Source organism: Danio aesculapii, chromosome 5, assembly GCF_903798145.1.
Source record: "Danio aesculapii chromosome 5, fDanAes4.1, whole genome shotgun sequence".
In the NCBI taxonomy this organism is placed as follows: domain Eukaryota; kingdom Metazoa; phylum Chordata; class Actinopteri; order Cypriniformes; family Danionidae; genus Danio; species Danio aesculapii.
This window is the reverse complement of record NC_079439.1, coordinates 27823728-27842217: the sequence shown is the minus strand read 5'-3', so window position 1 is coordinate 27842217 and position 18490 is coordinate 27823728. Positions and strand designations below refer to the sequence as shown.

At 35.3% G+C, this 18490-nt stretch overlaps 1 protein-coding gene across 4 annotated transcripts in view; it reads left to right on the top strand.

Moving 5' to 3' along the window:
• arvcfb (ARVCF delta catenin family member b) overlaps window positions 1-18490 on the top strand; it is a 430881-nt gene that overhangs the window by 167558 nt on the left and 244833 nt on the right. For all 4 annotated transcript variants that reach the window (XM_056457809.1, XM_056457811.1, XM_056457810.1 and 1 more), the window contains exon 5: window positions 1029-1262. In XM_056457809.1, coding sequence (XP_056313784.1) covers window positions 1050-1262 — 213 coding nt within the window. In that variant the 5' untranslated portion in view covers window positions 1029-1049. The remainder of the gene's footprint in view (window positions 1-1028; window positions 1263-18490) is intronic.

Here is an 18490-nt window from a genome sequence, read left to right as displayed (position 1 = left end):
AGAAATAAACAGTAGGTAATTTAATGATCTGCTACATTTGTTATTTATAATTTCATATGCACATAACCACAATTTGCTATATCATTATAAAGGTAATCGTGTTTATATAAACACTATAAATGAGAAGGACTTCCCTCCTCCTGAATCCCGGGTCTGAATGCAGATATAGTCGAGGTGTCTGAATGGGAACAAACTCAACTGATAAAAGACAAAGTCTGCCATTCTCCAATTCTCGTACAGCTCTCCCGACAAAAATACTTGCTGCAAACCAACGCTTTGTTGTATCCGACCTGACAGAATCACGCGTCTGTGCAAGGACGTCTCACCCAGGCATTGGGTCTCATAGTTTGTCAGGTCTGCCTTGACTTAAGAAAGCATGTGCTCTCACAAATAATTAGGAAGCAGGGTCTTCTCATATGATAAGAAAAATCAGCTATGAATACTAATGAGAAACTGAAGTGTCATCACTCCACTAGCAGACACGTGACCGATTTTGATCCCACCCCAAAATGAGGTGGTTGAAGATGAAATTAGCTGAAAAAAGCTCAAAATTATCCATGTTTTCCTCACAATTAAAGCTGAAAGGTGCTAATGTCGTCTTAACAGATGCTCAACACACACAAATCTGTTAAAAGTAAAAAAAAAAAAGTACTCCAGGGTGTCTTGAATCTTTAATCTAATGCATAAAATCTACCACAAACTGTTGGTGTTTTTATAACAAAAATCATTTGGATGACTGCACAACTCTATCATGAAATAGCACTGTGAAATAAATAAACGTAAACTTTAAATACTATTTAATCACCTGCCAAGGTCTGTGCTTTAATGACAGCTGTTCTCACCATTCACTTCACTGTCCAGAAAGTTGACATTCTGCTATAAATAACTCCTTTGTCTCCCACTGAAGAGAGAGTAATTGGTGACAGAATTGACATTTTTGGTTGAACTACTGTATCCCTTTAAATGGTTGTTTCTTTTGTCCCGGGTCCTTCTCTCTCTCTCCCCCACTTACCCTGCTCTGTAATCAGCATATAATTTTGTGGGCTGCTATGGAAGACTATGACGTGCCGTCAGCCGCTAGTATCCTGGCATCAGTCAAAGAGCAGGAGGCGCGCTTCGAGCGTCTGACCAGGGCTCTCGAAGAGGAACGCCGCAATGTCTCCCTGCAGCTGGAGCGCGGCAGCCTACCCTCTGATCGACTGCTGGGCGGCACCACAGGCGGGACCAACCAACCACTGGCCTGGCAGCAGATGGTCATGCAGGTACAGCCGGCCATTCATCAGTCTCCAATATGTGAATCAACCCAACAGCCTCATACCTCACAATCTTCATATCTGTTGATTTCATGAAATCGGTCCTTCTGTGTCTCATTTAGTACGAGCTGTTTTTGGCTGTGCTGAGTTATTGCTCTGGATGTGGTCCTGCAGTGACTCATCATCTATTCCCAGGATGAGTCGTCTTGTTTCAATCCTCATCTCTCTCTCTCTCCGTTTTTATATTATCTCATACACCTTTTTTGTTTTGCTTTGGGTCTTTTGTTATGCTGAGGCAAATGTGTGTCTGTGATGCCATCCCAGGGTGGACAGCCATAGTCAATAGGAGAGAAAATAAAATTCGAATGAAACTTTGATGACAGTCATATACAGTTGAAGTCAGAATTATTAGCTCTTTATTTTTCCCTCAATTTCTGTTTAACGGATTTTCTAAAGAGAGAGAAAGAGAGAACACATTTCTAAACTTAATAGTTTTAATAACTCATCTCTAATAACTGATTTATTTTATCTTTGCCATGATGACAGTAAACAATATTTTACGATAAACGATATTTTTCAAGACACTTCTATACAGCTTAAAGTGACATTTAAAGGCGTAACTAGGTTAATTAAGTTAACTCTGCAGGTTAGGGTAATTAGGCAAGGTATTGTATAATGATGGTTTGTTCTGAAGACTATCAAAAAAATAAATAGCTTAAAGGGGCTAATAACTTTGACCTTAAAATGGATTTCAAAAACTGCTTTTATTCTAGACGAAATTAAACAAGCAAGACTTTCTCCAGAAGAAAAAATATTATCAGACATACTCTGAAAATTTCCTTGCTCTGTTAACATCATTTGGGAAATATTTAAAAAAGATAAAAAAAATTAAAAGGGGGCAAATAATTCTGACTTCAACTGTCCAACTTCCAAAAGTCCCACGTTATTAAAAACACTGTTAGGCCAAATATATTTCACTAACAAGTGAAAATTGGTTGTTTTTGCGTTGTTTAGAACAAGTTGTGGCAGTTTATAAAGAAATTTTGAAGCAAAATCACAGCTATGAGATCATTGTGTAAATTCCAGCGTGGACATTGGCTGTCTGTACCGGCTGGTACAGAGTGATGTCATTGAGTTTTCAGCACATCTGTTCATTAATTCATGAGAAAGACTTGGTTTGAACCAATCAGGGCACTCTGTTGTGAAGGAGGTGCAACTTCATTAATATGCATGATATAGCTTCGAAGACTCCTTTTACCTGTTACATTGTTCAGAGAGACGCCACGTTGTATTGCCAACCGTCATGGCCTTTTAATGAGCAAAACAAAACACTGAGTTGTGGGGAGTTATAAAGGAACAACTTGTTGGTCTTTGATGGGGTTTGGCTCGGCAACCCTGGGATATAGTGATTATTATTGGCACTTGAGCAATAGTAAAATATTGTAGCAGTGAATTCTTATTAGGGCTGTACAGTACGAAATAGTAAAAAACTAACATTGGTATGAATAGAATAGAATTTATGGAATAGAATTATGAATAGATTTTGACCAGATTACTTGAATAGCTCTTTGGACAGAATTCATTCATTAGATTGAATGGGATGAAATTCCAGAGGACAAATGGTCGTGTCCAACTGAGCTTTGTTTCTCTCAAGTTTTTCCTTCACTTTCGTCAATTGGTGAAGTTTGTTCCTCGCCACTGTCGCTGGTTTGGGACTTGTGGAGCTGCACATCAATGGATTTGCTCTTCAGTGTTTGGACTTTCAGAAGGGAAATTTAAACCACACTGAACTGAACTAAACTGAACTCCAACTCTAAAAACTGAACTGACAAAGTTTCAGTTTACTAGACCTGTTTAGCTGCTTTGGCACAATCTACATTGTAAAAGCGCTGTAGAAATAAACATGAAATGAACTGAATTTAATTGAATTGAATCACACATACATAATAAGAAACAATTACAAGCATAGATAAATAGAATAGAGCAAAGATAAAAGTTAAATAAAGAGTGCTTTGTGCTTTTCTGGGTAGTCTAATGATATTTATGTACAGAAATGGAATAATCAAATGTAAAATAACTCTGTAGTCTTAATTGTATTAATAACTCAATAAAATATATCTTTATTAAAATTACAAATGGTGCAATTCCTTGTGCTTGAATGCTTTAAGCTCTCTTCAATAAAGCTGCGGTCACACTGGGCTTTTCCTCCCATAGACTTCCATTCATCCGCACGCGAATGCGTCAGACCGGAAATGCAAGGTCATGCGTCAAGTTTCGCATGTCGCTGCGGTGCAAAGTTCAAGCTTGGTGAACTCTGACCTGCGAAATCGCATCATTTGACTGCGTGAGACCAATCAAGGATCAAAACAGCACCTCTCTGGACAGAAATGTAAAATATTGAGCAAATCGCTGGCTTTTTAATGTCTAATCATCTTGTTTAATCCCGCCCCTTTTCGCAGCGCCGTACGACAGAATTTCACACACACAAAGCCCAGTGTGACCGTTGCTTTAGTCACAGACCCTAATTAGTCACAGAACCTAAACTCAAAATGGATTCCTGAGCTCTGCACAGTTTTGCTCCAACCCTAATCAAACACAGCTGATCCAACTAATCAAGGGGTTTAAGACTACTAGAGACAATTAAGCAGGTGTGAGTGGTAGGTGGTTGGAGCTAAACTGTGCAGAGCTGCGGCTCTCTAGGAATTGAGTTAGAGACCATTCGCCTAATAGATGAACTTTCACTTTCTTATGGTTAAACTGTTGTGTTCTAAACTGTTGTGTCTGGTCTTAACTGTACTCTTAACTCAACGTTGCATATGGCTACTGAGAATGCACACATTGCGATCTCAATGCTGAAACGATATATTGCAGAATTATTCCTGCATACCAATGTATGTGTTGAGCTAAGCATTCAATCATTCAGTCAAACAGCCTGTTTTGTAAAGTTAGGAGATATAAATTGTGTTAATGTGTGTGAATTATTTTGCGCTAGTCATCAGTTGTGCATAGCTTCAGGAAGTCATAAATACAACCATAGCACATACAAGCCACTGAGATCTTGATGCAGATCAAGATTTGGTGACTTCAGTCCACTATGTGCATAACAGATTACAGTTCATTTGATATTTGTTGCTCTTTGAATTCAAAAATAGATACAATTCAGCTTTAAATGTTGGAGATATAAATATAGGTAGTGTTCCACACATATGTGTATGTACAGTACATATTATTATATTATTTTATTGATGGACGTTTAGACTGACAATTTAGCAAGGTCTACAGTATGTGCATTGGTGGTGAAAAATCATTTTAATTTAATGGTAGTAGATATATCTGTATGCTAAAAACATCATATCATTGATTTGTGATGGACTCTATAGGCACATATGGATTTTAGTGTTGTCAGCATACTGGAATTCGATACCAGTCAGTACTAAAATTATAAAAAATGTCCATTTCCCGCCAACATTTGAGCTCCATTGTGTTCACGTGCTCAACAGAAATGACGGTGATTGGCCATGAAGGTCATCAGTTCACTAAACTCAACGCTGTTTACTGAGTGTAACTACAGATACAGGGACACTGGAGCGCTTTAAAGTCATGAAGATCCGCTGGTCTGTTTATAAGCTGACATACAAGCAATATGCTGATAAATCGACTGATCTTCGCGGCTTTAAAACGCTCCAGTGGACATTTTTAAAATTTCAGTACCGGTTGGTATCAAATTCCAGTGTTGTTACAACACTAACATTACATTTACATTTAGTCATTTAGCAGACGCTTTTGTCCAAACCAGTGTTACTTTATAATCCTTCAATGGTGATACGTTTGATTTCCATATAGCTCTTTTCCTTTACTTTTTTACATTCACCAGTTAACAAAAGCAAAGTTAACAGTAAATGCCAGGCACCTTGTCACGGCTTCGGCTGTAAATGATCTGCCTTTTCCTCTGTGTGTTTAGGCTATGTTCTGTGGCCTCACCTGCCCATGAAGCCTGTGAGTTTTACACCCCTCTGCCTAACCTGACAGCTTGAAAATTAGCTTGCCCTTTTATATGTCGGTTACTGTCATGAGGGCTTGCATGTCACAAGATCAGTTTGCAGCAACTGACTGGTATCTTCTGTCTAGATGTCTGTCTTTATATGCTGTGGCTTCTTTTATCATTGAGAATTATGCCCAAAAAAATCACATGATCAAAAGCTGCTGGTTTAGGTAGCTGTTGCCATTACTGGCAGTGATGGGTTGATGTACTGTGGTGGTTTTAGCGACTGTGGGCCAGTGTGTCTTGGGTTGACATGTTTGTAGACCTTGTGGCAGTGTCATGACTGTGTTTTGATGAGACTGCTGAATAATTCATGATTTTTGTGTATGTGTGTGTTTGTGTGTGACCAGTGATTTTAGGGACAGCTAAATATTGTATAGCACTGAAACAGTTAAAAACATGTATATGTTATTCTCTTAAGCTGTAAAGTACAGAATATTACTGTTAAAATTGTTACAAATATGTGGGTGTAGACTAAATGTCTTTTTTTTCAGTAGTACCTTTATTTGATAAAAGAAAATCACTTTAAAGTTAGTTCTTTATGTGAATAATTCTTAAAAGGTGATATATTACTTTGATTTCAATGTCAATTTTTATTATAATTACTCTGGTCTTGGATGTCGCATGATCATTAAGAAATCATTCTTATATGCTGATTAGCTGCTCTATTCGGATCAGTTATTAATAGAGCTATACTGTAGCTGCACGATACTGAAAAAATTCTAACATTGCAATATTTATTTTTATTTTGCGATAAATATTGCAATATGTATACAGTTTCCCCATATGACTTTATAGGCCCTATCATATACCCGGTGCAATGCGGCGCAAGGCGCAACGCAATTGTTGTTTGCTAGTTTCAACTCAGCGCAAGAGTCGTTTTGACGTTTTGCGCCACGTTGTAGAAATAGCAAATGCATTTGCGCTCATATGTGCGCCCATAGGCGTTCTAATCTAAAAAAGGAGGCTTGTTGAGGCGCATTGCTGGCGCGTTGCTATTTTGAGGAACTTGAATAGACGGTTCAGTAGACCAGATCAAAGCTGGTCTATTGTCCAGCGCAGAGCGCATTAGTTGTGCGCCTCGCTTACACATTGCTTAGTACACACAGGATTTACAGCAATACGCGAATATCTTTACAAATGAAAAAGAATTAAAGCATTAAAATATTACAAAAAATATTATTTTCTAGCCTACATTAATATAAAAACCATACTTTCATGCCTTCTTCATCTCGGGGTGTTTTTCAGTTTATTCATAACAATTTGCTTTTGTATAATGTTATTATTATTAGCAGTATTATTTATTATAAACATATTTATATTTGTTTTATTAAAAACAAGCTTAGATTTGCCCACCTGCCAGGTTTTAGACCATATTGGGCACAGCATGTGTATTTAGATATAACTCAGTTTTTTGACCACACTTCTGTTATTATTGTTCATTTATTCGCTTGCTGGAAATTTGAACTGAATTAAGAAATAGTTTTGAAACAAATCTTTGCGCTTCACAAACGAAATTAATTATTTATAGGCTAAATGATGTCTGTGCGTAGAACACTTTTCCCTATCCACGAAAGTGAAAGCAAAAGTAAACAATGAGGAGGCTCATCTCTCATTCTCGCGCTGTAGATGCTCTGTTTAACTGTTTTCTCTCTAGTGAAGTGTTCAGTTTTTCAACGTACAAAGTCCGCCATGTAAATAACAAATGCGCTATGGTGGATTTAAAGGGATTAAAGGGAATGGGAGATGAGACTGATTGATTTATTCTCAAAACACACCTATAACTCATTAAGAGAATAAGCTCAACCCTGTAAGACCATGCACCACAGTGCAAAATGAATTTTTCTATCCTTAACATAGCAAAAGTGTATTCTGACATGCCCTTAATGCTTTGCACCCTGCGCTTTGGACTTTGTGCATGGATCGTCAAAATAGAGCCCTATATCTCTGTTTGGAAAGAATTTGTAAGGTTAGATCAATTGGGATGATTTTGCAGTGGGAGTGCGTCTATAAATAGTCTATAAAATTTTGTCCCCTGACATATTTTTGTTATAGTCTTTGCTATTACCTATTATCTGTATTTGCATGTGTTGTGAGTCTTTTCATGCACATGTTTAGTCAGAGATTGATGATTTAATGTTTACTATTTGCATCTCCATAAAATTTAATAAACAATCTATAAACTTTTTGGGGTTCCCCGACATGTTTTTGTTGTGGTCTGTGCTAATTGCAGTGCGTTTCTGTATTTGTATGTGTTGTGAGTTTTTTCATGCATAACAATCTGGAAATACAATCAAGAAAAAGATACAATTGAAATAAAGTGTTTTATCATTTCCTGAGTCTAACAGTATTGAACTAAAGGATAAAAATAAAAATAATTCAATAAAATGAATCATAGTTAAGGCCACAAATAGTTCAATTTCTTATACCTGCATGTTTTTAAAATCATTATACAATCACAGGCATCAAAAACACATGCAAATGAGAAATTATAATACAAACTCAACATTGCAATATCCTGCGATGTGACTATTGTGAGTGATCACATTGCGATATTGATGCTGAACCGATATATTGTGCAGCCCTAGTGCTTAATGATGGTTCATTTTTATTTAATATGGAAATTTTTGTATGTGTGTGTAAAGCATGATGCGTCGTACCTTAAGGGATTCTGAAAGCTCTAAATAACTGGATTTATTTGAAATATTTTTGTTCCATTATAGCTGACAGGTTTGATCAATTTAATGTGTTCTTCAGGTATAAAAGTATTTTAATGGTATGATTTGTGATGTGATGTCATCATGCTTAAGGTCTATTCACACCAATGACAACAACAGTAACGTCAGTCCTAAATTTAGGACTCTAAGAAAAATTAGTTTCAGAGTTTTAGTGATCAAACTAAATCTATGAAGCTTTAGGAGTAGTGAAGAGGACTCCATATGTTACTAAAACTAAATCACAGACCATCCTGAAATAGTAGCTGTTGGAAACTTTATTCTCAAAACATATTTAAACATATTTTAGAAAAAAATTACTATAATGAGATATATTAAAACAATGTATGGCCTTTATCATACAGATATTTTGACTGAATGTTTGCATGTCTTATTATCAGCTACCATGATTAACATGATTATAGCTACCATGAATAAAAAGCTGTTTTTATGCAAAACAGCCAACTGTTTATGAGAAGCACTCTTGTAAGAGGTGAACAAAGAGCTCAAAATATACTTATTTAACTTTTGACACCTGTCCTCCATTTTGAACCTTTTTTTTGAATATGGCAGCAATATCATGTTCTATAATATTTTTTGTGAATACGTCTTTGACAGACACCTCTTTTTATCAGCCAATCTCTGTGTGCATAGATAATAAGACTTCTGAGTTCATGGCAACGAGGTCAACCCTACATTTACTCTCAGATTAAGACTTCTCCTATTCCTTGATAAAAGTTTGTCTCAGCAGTAATGTGGCTAGGTTTTACATAGAGTTTTTCTATAGACTTTTTAGAAGAGATATTTAGAAGAACGTATTTTTTTAACTTGCACAGAAAAAGCAATTAAGGTGAATTCCAGATGTTTGTGGCAAATGTGTCACATATTGCACATCATTCTCTCGCCTGGCAAAACTTTTCTTATTTACATTGGCTTTTAATGTAATCTACTCTTATACTGGTGAGTACTTAAAGGTGCCATATACTGCAATTGTTCTCTGATATCTACATAGTAGGTTTATGGCTTTGGTAAGTTCAAAAAATCTCCAGAAATGTTTTTTTATGATAATTTATTACTCCATAAAATACCTCTAGGATCAGAAGGTCCATGATTGACCATATATGGTTCGTGCATATTAATGAGCTTCGCTCTGACATGTCACTCTTACAGACACACAGAAGTGAAATATATGCTTAAAATAACTAAGGTAGGAAAATTATCACTGTTGTATCACTAGAAAATGTTTGGCTTATCAAACACAGCCTGAGGCCTGCATATTAATTAACGATTTCACAGCTTTTTCATGATCTCAGAGCTGCATATGAGTTGTGTTCTCTTGATTACGCAGTTGTTCATCAGATCCGGATGAATGACCTAAAGTAGGCATACATGCAAATGCGGAGGGCATGGCTCATGAGTCTCATCACAGTTTGTTTTGTCCTCTGATTGTCCTCCGATTGCCTCTGATTGGTTTGATTTTGACCACTGGGGTTTTTACACTTGTGGAATTTACATGCAAACGAGGAAACAGTGGTGTCTGAGGCTCACAGGCTCAGGCTCACCTTTCCATAAACTGATCTTTTAATATTCTACTATGCCCTGGTATACCCAGATTTTTATTATAGGGCACCTTTAAATTTGCACTTGGTGTGAATAATTACAACCAGCATTAATGGCATGATAATATGTTTTGTGAATATGGGCCCAGGTATCTAACCAGGATTGAATTTGCTTGGTTACTTTAGTTTGTTTATCTGGGAAATCATTTTTGATACTTTTTATGTCAAAATTAACAATATTTTCCATTGTAACAATCTGGTATCTTGTCCACAAAAAGGGAAAGTTCACCCCAAAATTAACATTTTGACATCATATATTCACCCTTCACTTGTTTTAAACCTTTATGAGTATCTTTCTGAAAACCCGTAACCATTGACTTCAACAATAATTGTTTTGAAAGTCAGTGGTTAAATCATTTAATCTTCCTTCAAAATATCTTCTTTTGTGTACAACAGAATAAAGAAACTCATGACCACTTGAGGGTGAGTAAATATTGAGTGTATTTTTTGGGTGAACTATCCCTTTAATGTTGTATTAGAAGGTGCATCAAGTGTTGATAGATTTGATTCCCAAGGAACCAAAGGACTCCCCTCATTCACTGCTTTATCTTATCTGTTTTTGTCTTAGGGGAGACATTGATTTATTTAGTTTTTGAGCCTTTATTATTCTCCTCAGGGCCTCAAAGGTCACAGAGTGACAGAGAGACACAATAGAGCTGCGTCAATGGCAGACCTCGTCTCTTTCACCGCAGCTCTGACACCGTAGACAGCATTTTCTTTAAAGTAACCTCAACTGTCCCGCATGTAACTAACGCTCAGGGGTCGTGACCTGAGGCATCGCAGCTTCTTCTTCCTGGAATCTGGAGCTTGATTTAACATTCAGGAATTGTGCCTGGAGGATTGAAGCTTTTGGTTCCTGTGACTGAACTTTGCCGGCTCTGTCTAAATGTTGTTGAGTCTTAAAGGCCTGTGGAGAGCTTTGGAGAAGAGATGCAGCTTTGATCAGTGCTCTCTGTGAGAAGACACACATAGATGGTTTGATATACAGTACACCACTGTTCAGGTTTTCTCTGCCTTACTGTACTTGTTCTTTGGTGTGGAGTGAGAGGAACTCAAAAGATGGTTTCAGTTTGGTCTGTAAAAGTAAAGAATAGAGAAGTGAAAATTGGCACACTTTATATTTATATTTTATATTATGTGTTTCAACATTAGGTTAGATTGGCCTAATCCATTTTTAATCAATAAACTACACTAAAAGAATCAATGAACTACAACTATTCATTATTTATATTAACTTGTTCCACAGGTTTTTTTAACTAAGTTTCTCTCTTCAGAATATAACTTGTTTTGTGCTCGTAATACTTATTTACTTGTAATTACTAATATTTTTTTTTCATCCAAACTTGGCTCTGTCCAAAAAAATATAGAATTGTTATGATCACCAGTGATCTAGCAGCTGCAGATTTCTGAAGAACTACAATTCTGCAACTGAACCGAACTACAACTCCCAGAAGTCATTGCTCTGATCACTGCTGCCATAGCTGACAGTTATCCGGACACTGACACACACTGACGTTCATCATTGAATCATTACATGGACTATATATTAGTGGTGGGCAAATTGAGGCTTTATTAAACACTGAAACAGTCGAGGCAAATGTGCCGAAGCTTCGAAATGTTTCGAAACGCGTCTCCACAGTGACACCTAGTGGTCATTTTTTTAAATGTATTGCTCTAGAACAGCTTTAGCAATGAAACAGTAAAGCAAATTAGGGAATTAAACCCCATGTTGTAAAGTTGAGAGTCCAAGTTATTTACTGAAGTGGTGAGCATTCCAGATTAGCATGCCTAAATAATGGGTTCGAACCCAAGGGTATGCAGCTATAGATGCTATTTTAAATGCTCTGTTCTTGTAATGTGTTTTGTTTAAATATTGGTCTGAAATTCAAATGAACACTTTGTGAATACATATGTCTTGTTTAGGTCATAAAAAAGTAACATTATTAAAATGCATTAAGTCATAATTACAGAGTATTTGTACAAGTCGGGATTCGAACTCCACTAGGCTACATGAAATAGAGTTTTTGTTCCGACCCTGCCAGTGCAATGCAGATTTGCCAGGTCTCGAATCACTTCTGAAACGACCGATGCTTTGAATCAATTTAGTCACGTGACCTGAGTGTTTCGAATCACCTTAGTCACGTGACTTGGGTGGTTCGGATGATGTGTCGAAACATCAGTTTCACGTCAGCCATCCCTACTATATATACACCCCATTTTCACAATCACATTGCTGAGTCTTGTTAAACTGTAAGGAAGCATTACGAATACTACCTTGTCTTGTTATTGACTCGTGATTTGTTTATTGTTTATGTTGCTTTGAGGCCTGTCTCGACCATTCGCCTGTACTCTGACTACGCTTTTAGATATATGGATTTGCTCCTCTCTGTCCCTGTTTTGACCTTTTGCCTCCCTAAAGATTCTCTTAATAAACTCCAGTTGGATCCTCAACTCATTACAAAAATAAAGAGATATTAGCAATTCGCAACACATAGTATCAATAGTATCAATAGTATCAATATGACAGTATTGGTGTTTAAATTAAACAATGACATTATTATTAATTAAAATGCACCAAATCAGCAAACAAGATTGATTACTTATCCATCATGTGACTCCGTAATAAATCTGAAAATGCAGCTTTACACTAAAAAAAATGCTCATTCATTTGTGTTGGGACAACATGAAGGAATTAAGTTAACTTATTAGTTTTTTTTTGTGTTGTTTCAGCTCAATTTAAATAAGTAGTATGAACAAACAGCAAATTACTTATTATTGATTGTACTATTTCAGTAATAAATAGTAAAAAAGTACCAAAAACATTTGAATAATTTAGCAATATTGTTCTTTGGCTTTATTTTTGAGCAAATAAATGCAACCTCGGTGAGTGTAAGAGGCAACTACAAACTCGTGAGCATTATTTTATGTTTTGACTTTATTAATCATGTACAGAAAGCCATTATAGACTAAAGACCATTTTGAGGGATGTAAACAAAAACAATGGTCCCAATGTAATTCCTGTTTTACATTCTTAATTTCTATAGCTTCCGAGAATCTAAAAAGAGCCACATATTGATAAATAATGTTATGATGGCTGTTTTAACATCAAGTTATGATTGAATTCCCTCTTGTAACAGTTATGAAATAGTTTGATATCTAGCAGGAAATGTTCATGGGCCAATGGCAGCACCACATTGAAATGGTCTATACAGTGCATCCTGGCTGTATGTTTGTCAGTCACACCCTTAAGAGAAGGTTTTCTTTAGGATTCTTTGGGTAGATTTCCTGCATGCCCTTAGACACATACTATAGGGTTTGCCACAATACAGAAGCGCGCTCGCTGAGGAGAAAAAGCTTGGGAGGCCCACAGTCTTGTAAATCACCTGCTTAACAATGACTTTCTCACCCTCCTCCCACACACATACACAATCTCACTTCCAGTGCCATTAGGAAAACTCTAACCTCTTGTAAAACTATAATTAAAGCAGCAGTGAAACTGCCCGTGTTGCTTATTTTCTCCCTCACACCTTTTATTGCCTTTTTTCTATGCTCTCACACATACATACTGTACACTTTTTTTTCTACTTTTTATGTATTAAGTTTTTCTTTAAAAGTTCTAAATGTGGCTAAAAATATTAGTCTCTGAATATGTCATAAAAACGAGAAGTTTCTGTCAGAAACTTACAGGGAAAACTTTTTATGCACACTGAAGTGCTTATAAACTTTTTCCACAGTTTACAAAAAAAAATCTAGATTTTTTTGCCCTAAATGTCTATTCTGCTGGAATGAAAAATATGTAGAAAATGTTGAAATTCATTCATTCAAATATATTTTGAAATTAAGGTGATTTAAGTGACTTTGAATATAGCTTGTTTGTTGGTGCCAGACTTTCTGGTCTGAGTATTTCAGAAACTGCTAAACTACTGGGATGGGCACAACCATCTCTAGGGTTTACAGAAAATGGTCTGAAAAAGAGAAAATATCCAGTGAGCGGCAGTTCTGGGAGCACAAATGCCTTGTTGATGCCAGAGGTCAGAGGAGAATGGCCAAACTGGTTCCAGCTGATAGAAAGGCAACAGTAACTCAAGTAAACATTTGTTAAAACCGAGGTGTGCCTTCCTGAGTATTGTTACTGACTATATACCTTTATGACCACAGTGTACCCATCTTCTGATGGCTACTTCCAGCAGGATAACCTGCCATGTCATAAAGTGCTAATCATCTTTGACTGGTTTCTTGAACATGACAATGTTCTCAAATGGCCTCCACAGTCAACAGATTTCAATCAAATAGAGCACCTTAGGGATGTGGTGGAGCGAGAGATTCGCATCATGATGTGCAGCTGACAAATCTTCAGGAACTGCATGATGCTATCATGTCAATATGGACCAAAATCTCAGGAATATTCCCAGTACCTTGTTGAATCTATGCCACAAAGGATTAAGGCAGTTCTGAAGGCAAAAGAGGGTCCAACCCAGTACTTGTACCTAATAAAGTGGCTGGTGAGTTTATATTATATTGTGGTGAATATGCCCAATATTTTTATGGAGGGCTCTTCAACGTATTTACATATAATTTGTCCCACATGTATTCTCTGGATGCAAAAATCCCTGATTTATTTAATTAGAGAATCGTTGTATCTGTTTCTTTACTTATGTAAATGTATGTAAATATATATTGGTACAGTTTTATATTAATGTCAGTAATATTATTAACTAATATGCAAATGTTTATATGATTCATATACAATACAATTTAAAAAGTAATATTTTATGTATTTTAGTAGAAATGTTATATGAGAAACTTGTTTTGTTTACAAAACAAGTGGATCTAATTGGATTTTCATTAAACCGTAAACCTTTAATAAAAGTTAAAAAGTTTTTCTTTTTTTATTTCATGTTTTAGGGTTTTAGTTAATATACTAAGATAGGAATTCAGCATAAATCTGTAGGTTTTGTACAAAATTCTCCACTGAAATAGCAAAAAACCTTATATATGCATTTTTTTGAAAACACTTTAGTTTAGAAACTTCTTGTTAGACAACTTGCTATACAAAAGAAAAACATTGGATAAAGCATACACTTATCTGAGTACAGTATGTGTGTTTTAATGGATGTATTTTTTTTAAAACCACTAAACTATTAAGATGACATCAATTTGTCTGTTTTCAAGCCCTTGTTTTTAATTTATAAACAAAAAACTCATAATTCCATATACTTTGATAAAAGTTTCAACAATTACCTTGCCGTGGGAATTTGAGACCATCAGTTGCTGAAAAGGTACATTCATTCATTCATTCATTTTTCTTCGGCTTGGGTCACCTCAGCGGAATGAACTGCCAACATATCCAGCAGAGGATGCCCTTCCAGCTGCAACCCAGTACTGGGAAAGACCCATACACACTCATTCATTTACACACATAAACTACGGCCAATTTAGTTTATTCAATTCACCTATAACGCATGGCTTTGGACTGTGGGGGAAACCGCAGCACCTGGAGAAAACCCACGCCAACATGTTAATTCCACACAGAAACACTAACTAATCCAGCTGGGGCTTGAACCAGCTACCTTCTTGCCGTGAAGCGACAGTGCTAACCACTGAGCCACCATGTCGCCTGTGAAAATGTCTTTAAATAATTAAACTTAAATCAAGTTTTTAAAAACAATCTCATTGGGAATATTTCCTTAAAAAGTGCCAGCATGGAAGTTGTGTCTTGTTGTTAGGTCATGATGTACTTTCAGTGGACCGAATGCAGCGAACAGTGCGTTCTGGAGAAAATGCTGTGAATGAATGATGAGAAGTGAAGTGTGAATCTCTAGGTTTAGTCTTCTGTGAATTCGACAGTTTGCACTATATGTCGAGTAAGGATCCACTTCTAGTGATACGGCTATATTTCCTTCATAATACATAAAAAATGGTAATCCCATGAGTAATCCTCATTTTTGATATGTCTGCAGGTGTTAGAAAGGTGACTGTGCTCACATGTTTGCTAATGCTGGCAGGCTGAAGGACAAGAGCTCTCGGCGAGGAGTGGGAATCGCTGCATTCTTTGTATTCAGAGCAGCTGCAGGTGCCCACAGCTATTCATATTCTGTAGAGAGCTGTTCGGACGCTCTCATTCCCATTCCACAATCCATCAAATGATTAATCCTCTAAAAGCCCTAAAATACACGAACAACTCAGTTTTTTTTTTCTTTTCACTGTGTCACTTAATCTTGTCTTTCCCACTCTCTAAGTAATAATAAATAGGATTGTGTCCAGCATATTCTGTATTGTAATTCACGTCTTGATTGTTTTTCTTAATAGTTTCATTTATAAAATGGCTTTAAAGTATGCAATGCATAATTCTATTAATTATGTATCATGATTCCACAGTTTTGGTATTTTGTATGTACAATACAATGTGCTATTTAGAGAGTTTTTTTTTTTTTTTCAAATAAATGAAGCATTTTGTTCTGAAAATATCAATCACATTGATCAAAATTGACAGTAAAAACCTTTCCATAGTTGCGATAGATCTGGATGGATGGATGGATGTATGGATGGAGAGAGAAATAGATATAAATGTATGTATGTATGTATGCATGTATGAATGGATGGATGGATGTAGTGTATGGATGGATGGATGGATGAGGGATGGATGTTGTGTATGGATGGATGGATGGATGGATGTATGTATGGATGGATAGATGGATGGGTTAATGGATGGATGGATGGATGGATGGATGGATGGATGGATGGATGGATGTAGTGTATGGATGTATGTATGTATGGATGGGTTGATGGATGGATGGATGTAGTGTATGGATGTATGTATGTATGTATAGGTGGATGGATGGATGGATGTATGGCTGTACTGTATGGATGTATCTATGGATGGATGGATGGATGGATTATGTTCTTTTAAACTACAATACAATACAATGTGCTATTCAGAGAGTTTTTTCAAATAAATTAAGCATTTTATATAGTTGCGGCAGATAGACAGATAGATATGACAGTTTATTTTACCCCAATGGAATTTCTGCTTGTTGCTACTGACAGCACTAGTGGTTACAACGCTCTTTCATCTCGTTTTACGCTTGAACAACTAAATGAATACTTACAGTAATATGGCAAGCCTTTTTGACTTTTATTCATTGTCATGATATGTATTCTTGATACAACAATTTAATTCTTGATATCAAGAATTTATATTCTGTTATCAATAAAAGCTAAAACAGCAACTCTGGCAAGCCGTTTTTACTTTTATTGCTTAACTGGATATGAATTGTTCATGTCAAGAATTAAATTGTTGATATCAAGAATCCAAATTGTTGATATCAGGAATTGTTAAACCTTGATATCAACAATTCAGTTTCACTGGTTAAAATGTTCATTCTTGATATCAGGAACTGAATTTAAACTAGTAAGAATTACTGTATAGTTCTTGATATCTGTAATTGTATTTTCACTAGTTAAATGTCACCATAGACTGCCATTCAAATATAATTTTTGATATCAAGAATTGATTTCTTACTAGTTAAAAATTAAATTTTACATATCAGAAATACAATTCTTACTTGTAAAAGCATTTATTTTTATATCATTTGTCATATGGATACTAGTGCAAATGTCTATTGATATCAACAATTGAATTGTTACTAGTGAAAATGTCAATTTCTGATATTAAGAACTTAATTTCACTGGCTGAAATGTTAATTCTTGATATTTGCAATTATATTTCAGCATGTTACATTTGTTATTTCTGATATCTAAAAATGTATTTCTGATATCAACAATGAGGGAAGTTATTTTTGATATCTAAAATTACTAATTTCACTAGTAACATTTACATTCATGAAATCTGAAATTAACATTGTCACTAGTGACAAACCAATTGTTGATATCAAAAATGAACATCTTTACTAGTTGAAAAGAATTTCTTGATATCAACAATTTAATTATTGAAATCAACAATTACATTTTTCATATCAACAAATAAATAATTAGACTTTACACACCTGAAACTTGTCTATAGCACTAATTCACTGCTGCTCTTATAGTTGTGTAAATTGCTTCCTTGTCCTCATTTGTAAGTCGCTTTGGATAAAAGCGTCTGCTAAATGACTAAATGTAAATGTAAATAATGTATATCAAGTATTGCATTTCAACTAGTAAGAAATCAATTCTTGATATCAACAATTAAATTTGAATGGCAGCCTATGGTGACATTTAACTAGTGAAAATGTAATTGTTGATGTGAAAATGTAATTGTTGATATCAAAAATGTAATTGTTGATATCATAAATGCAACTGTTGATATCAACAAAAAATTGTTAATATCAACTATTTTAATTCTTGACATCAACAATTAAATTTTTGATATCAACAATTACATTTTTGATATGAACAATTACATTTTTTATATCAAGAACTGAATTGTTGATATCAAGAATGTTGATTTTTGATATGAAGAATTAAATTGTTGATATCAAGAATACATATCCTGAGATTAAATAAAAGTCAAAACGACTTGCATAATAGTAAGTCTATTTAACTGAATGTATTGTAATTACATTACAACATCGATGCTGTAAAAACAACCTTGTGAAATTGAAAATACTCACATTAACCATTCACCGGAAGATTACCGCTGGCTATAAAACTCTTGCTGTGAATAGAGCCCATTGATAAAATGTTGTAAAAGGATAGCATTGTTTTGTTGTACTAATACTGTATATACAGTCATGTGAAAAATTAGGACACCCTATGAAAGCCTTAGTATTTTATATGTTTTTTTTAATTATATGGTTATTTAATCTCAATTTTAACAATGCAGAAAGATTATGGTAATATAACTAACCAATTAAAACAAAG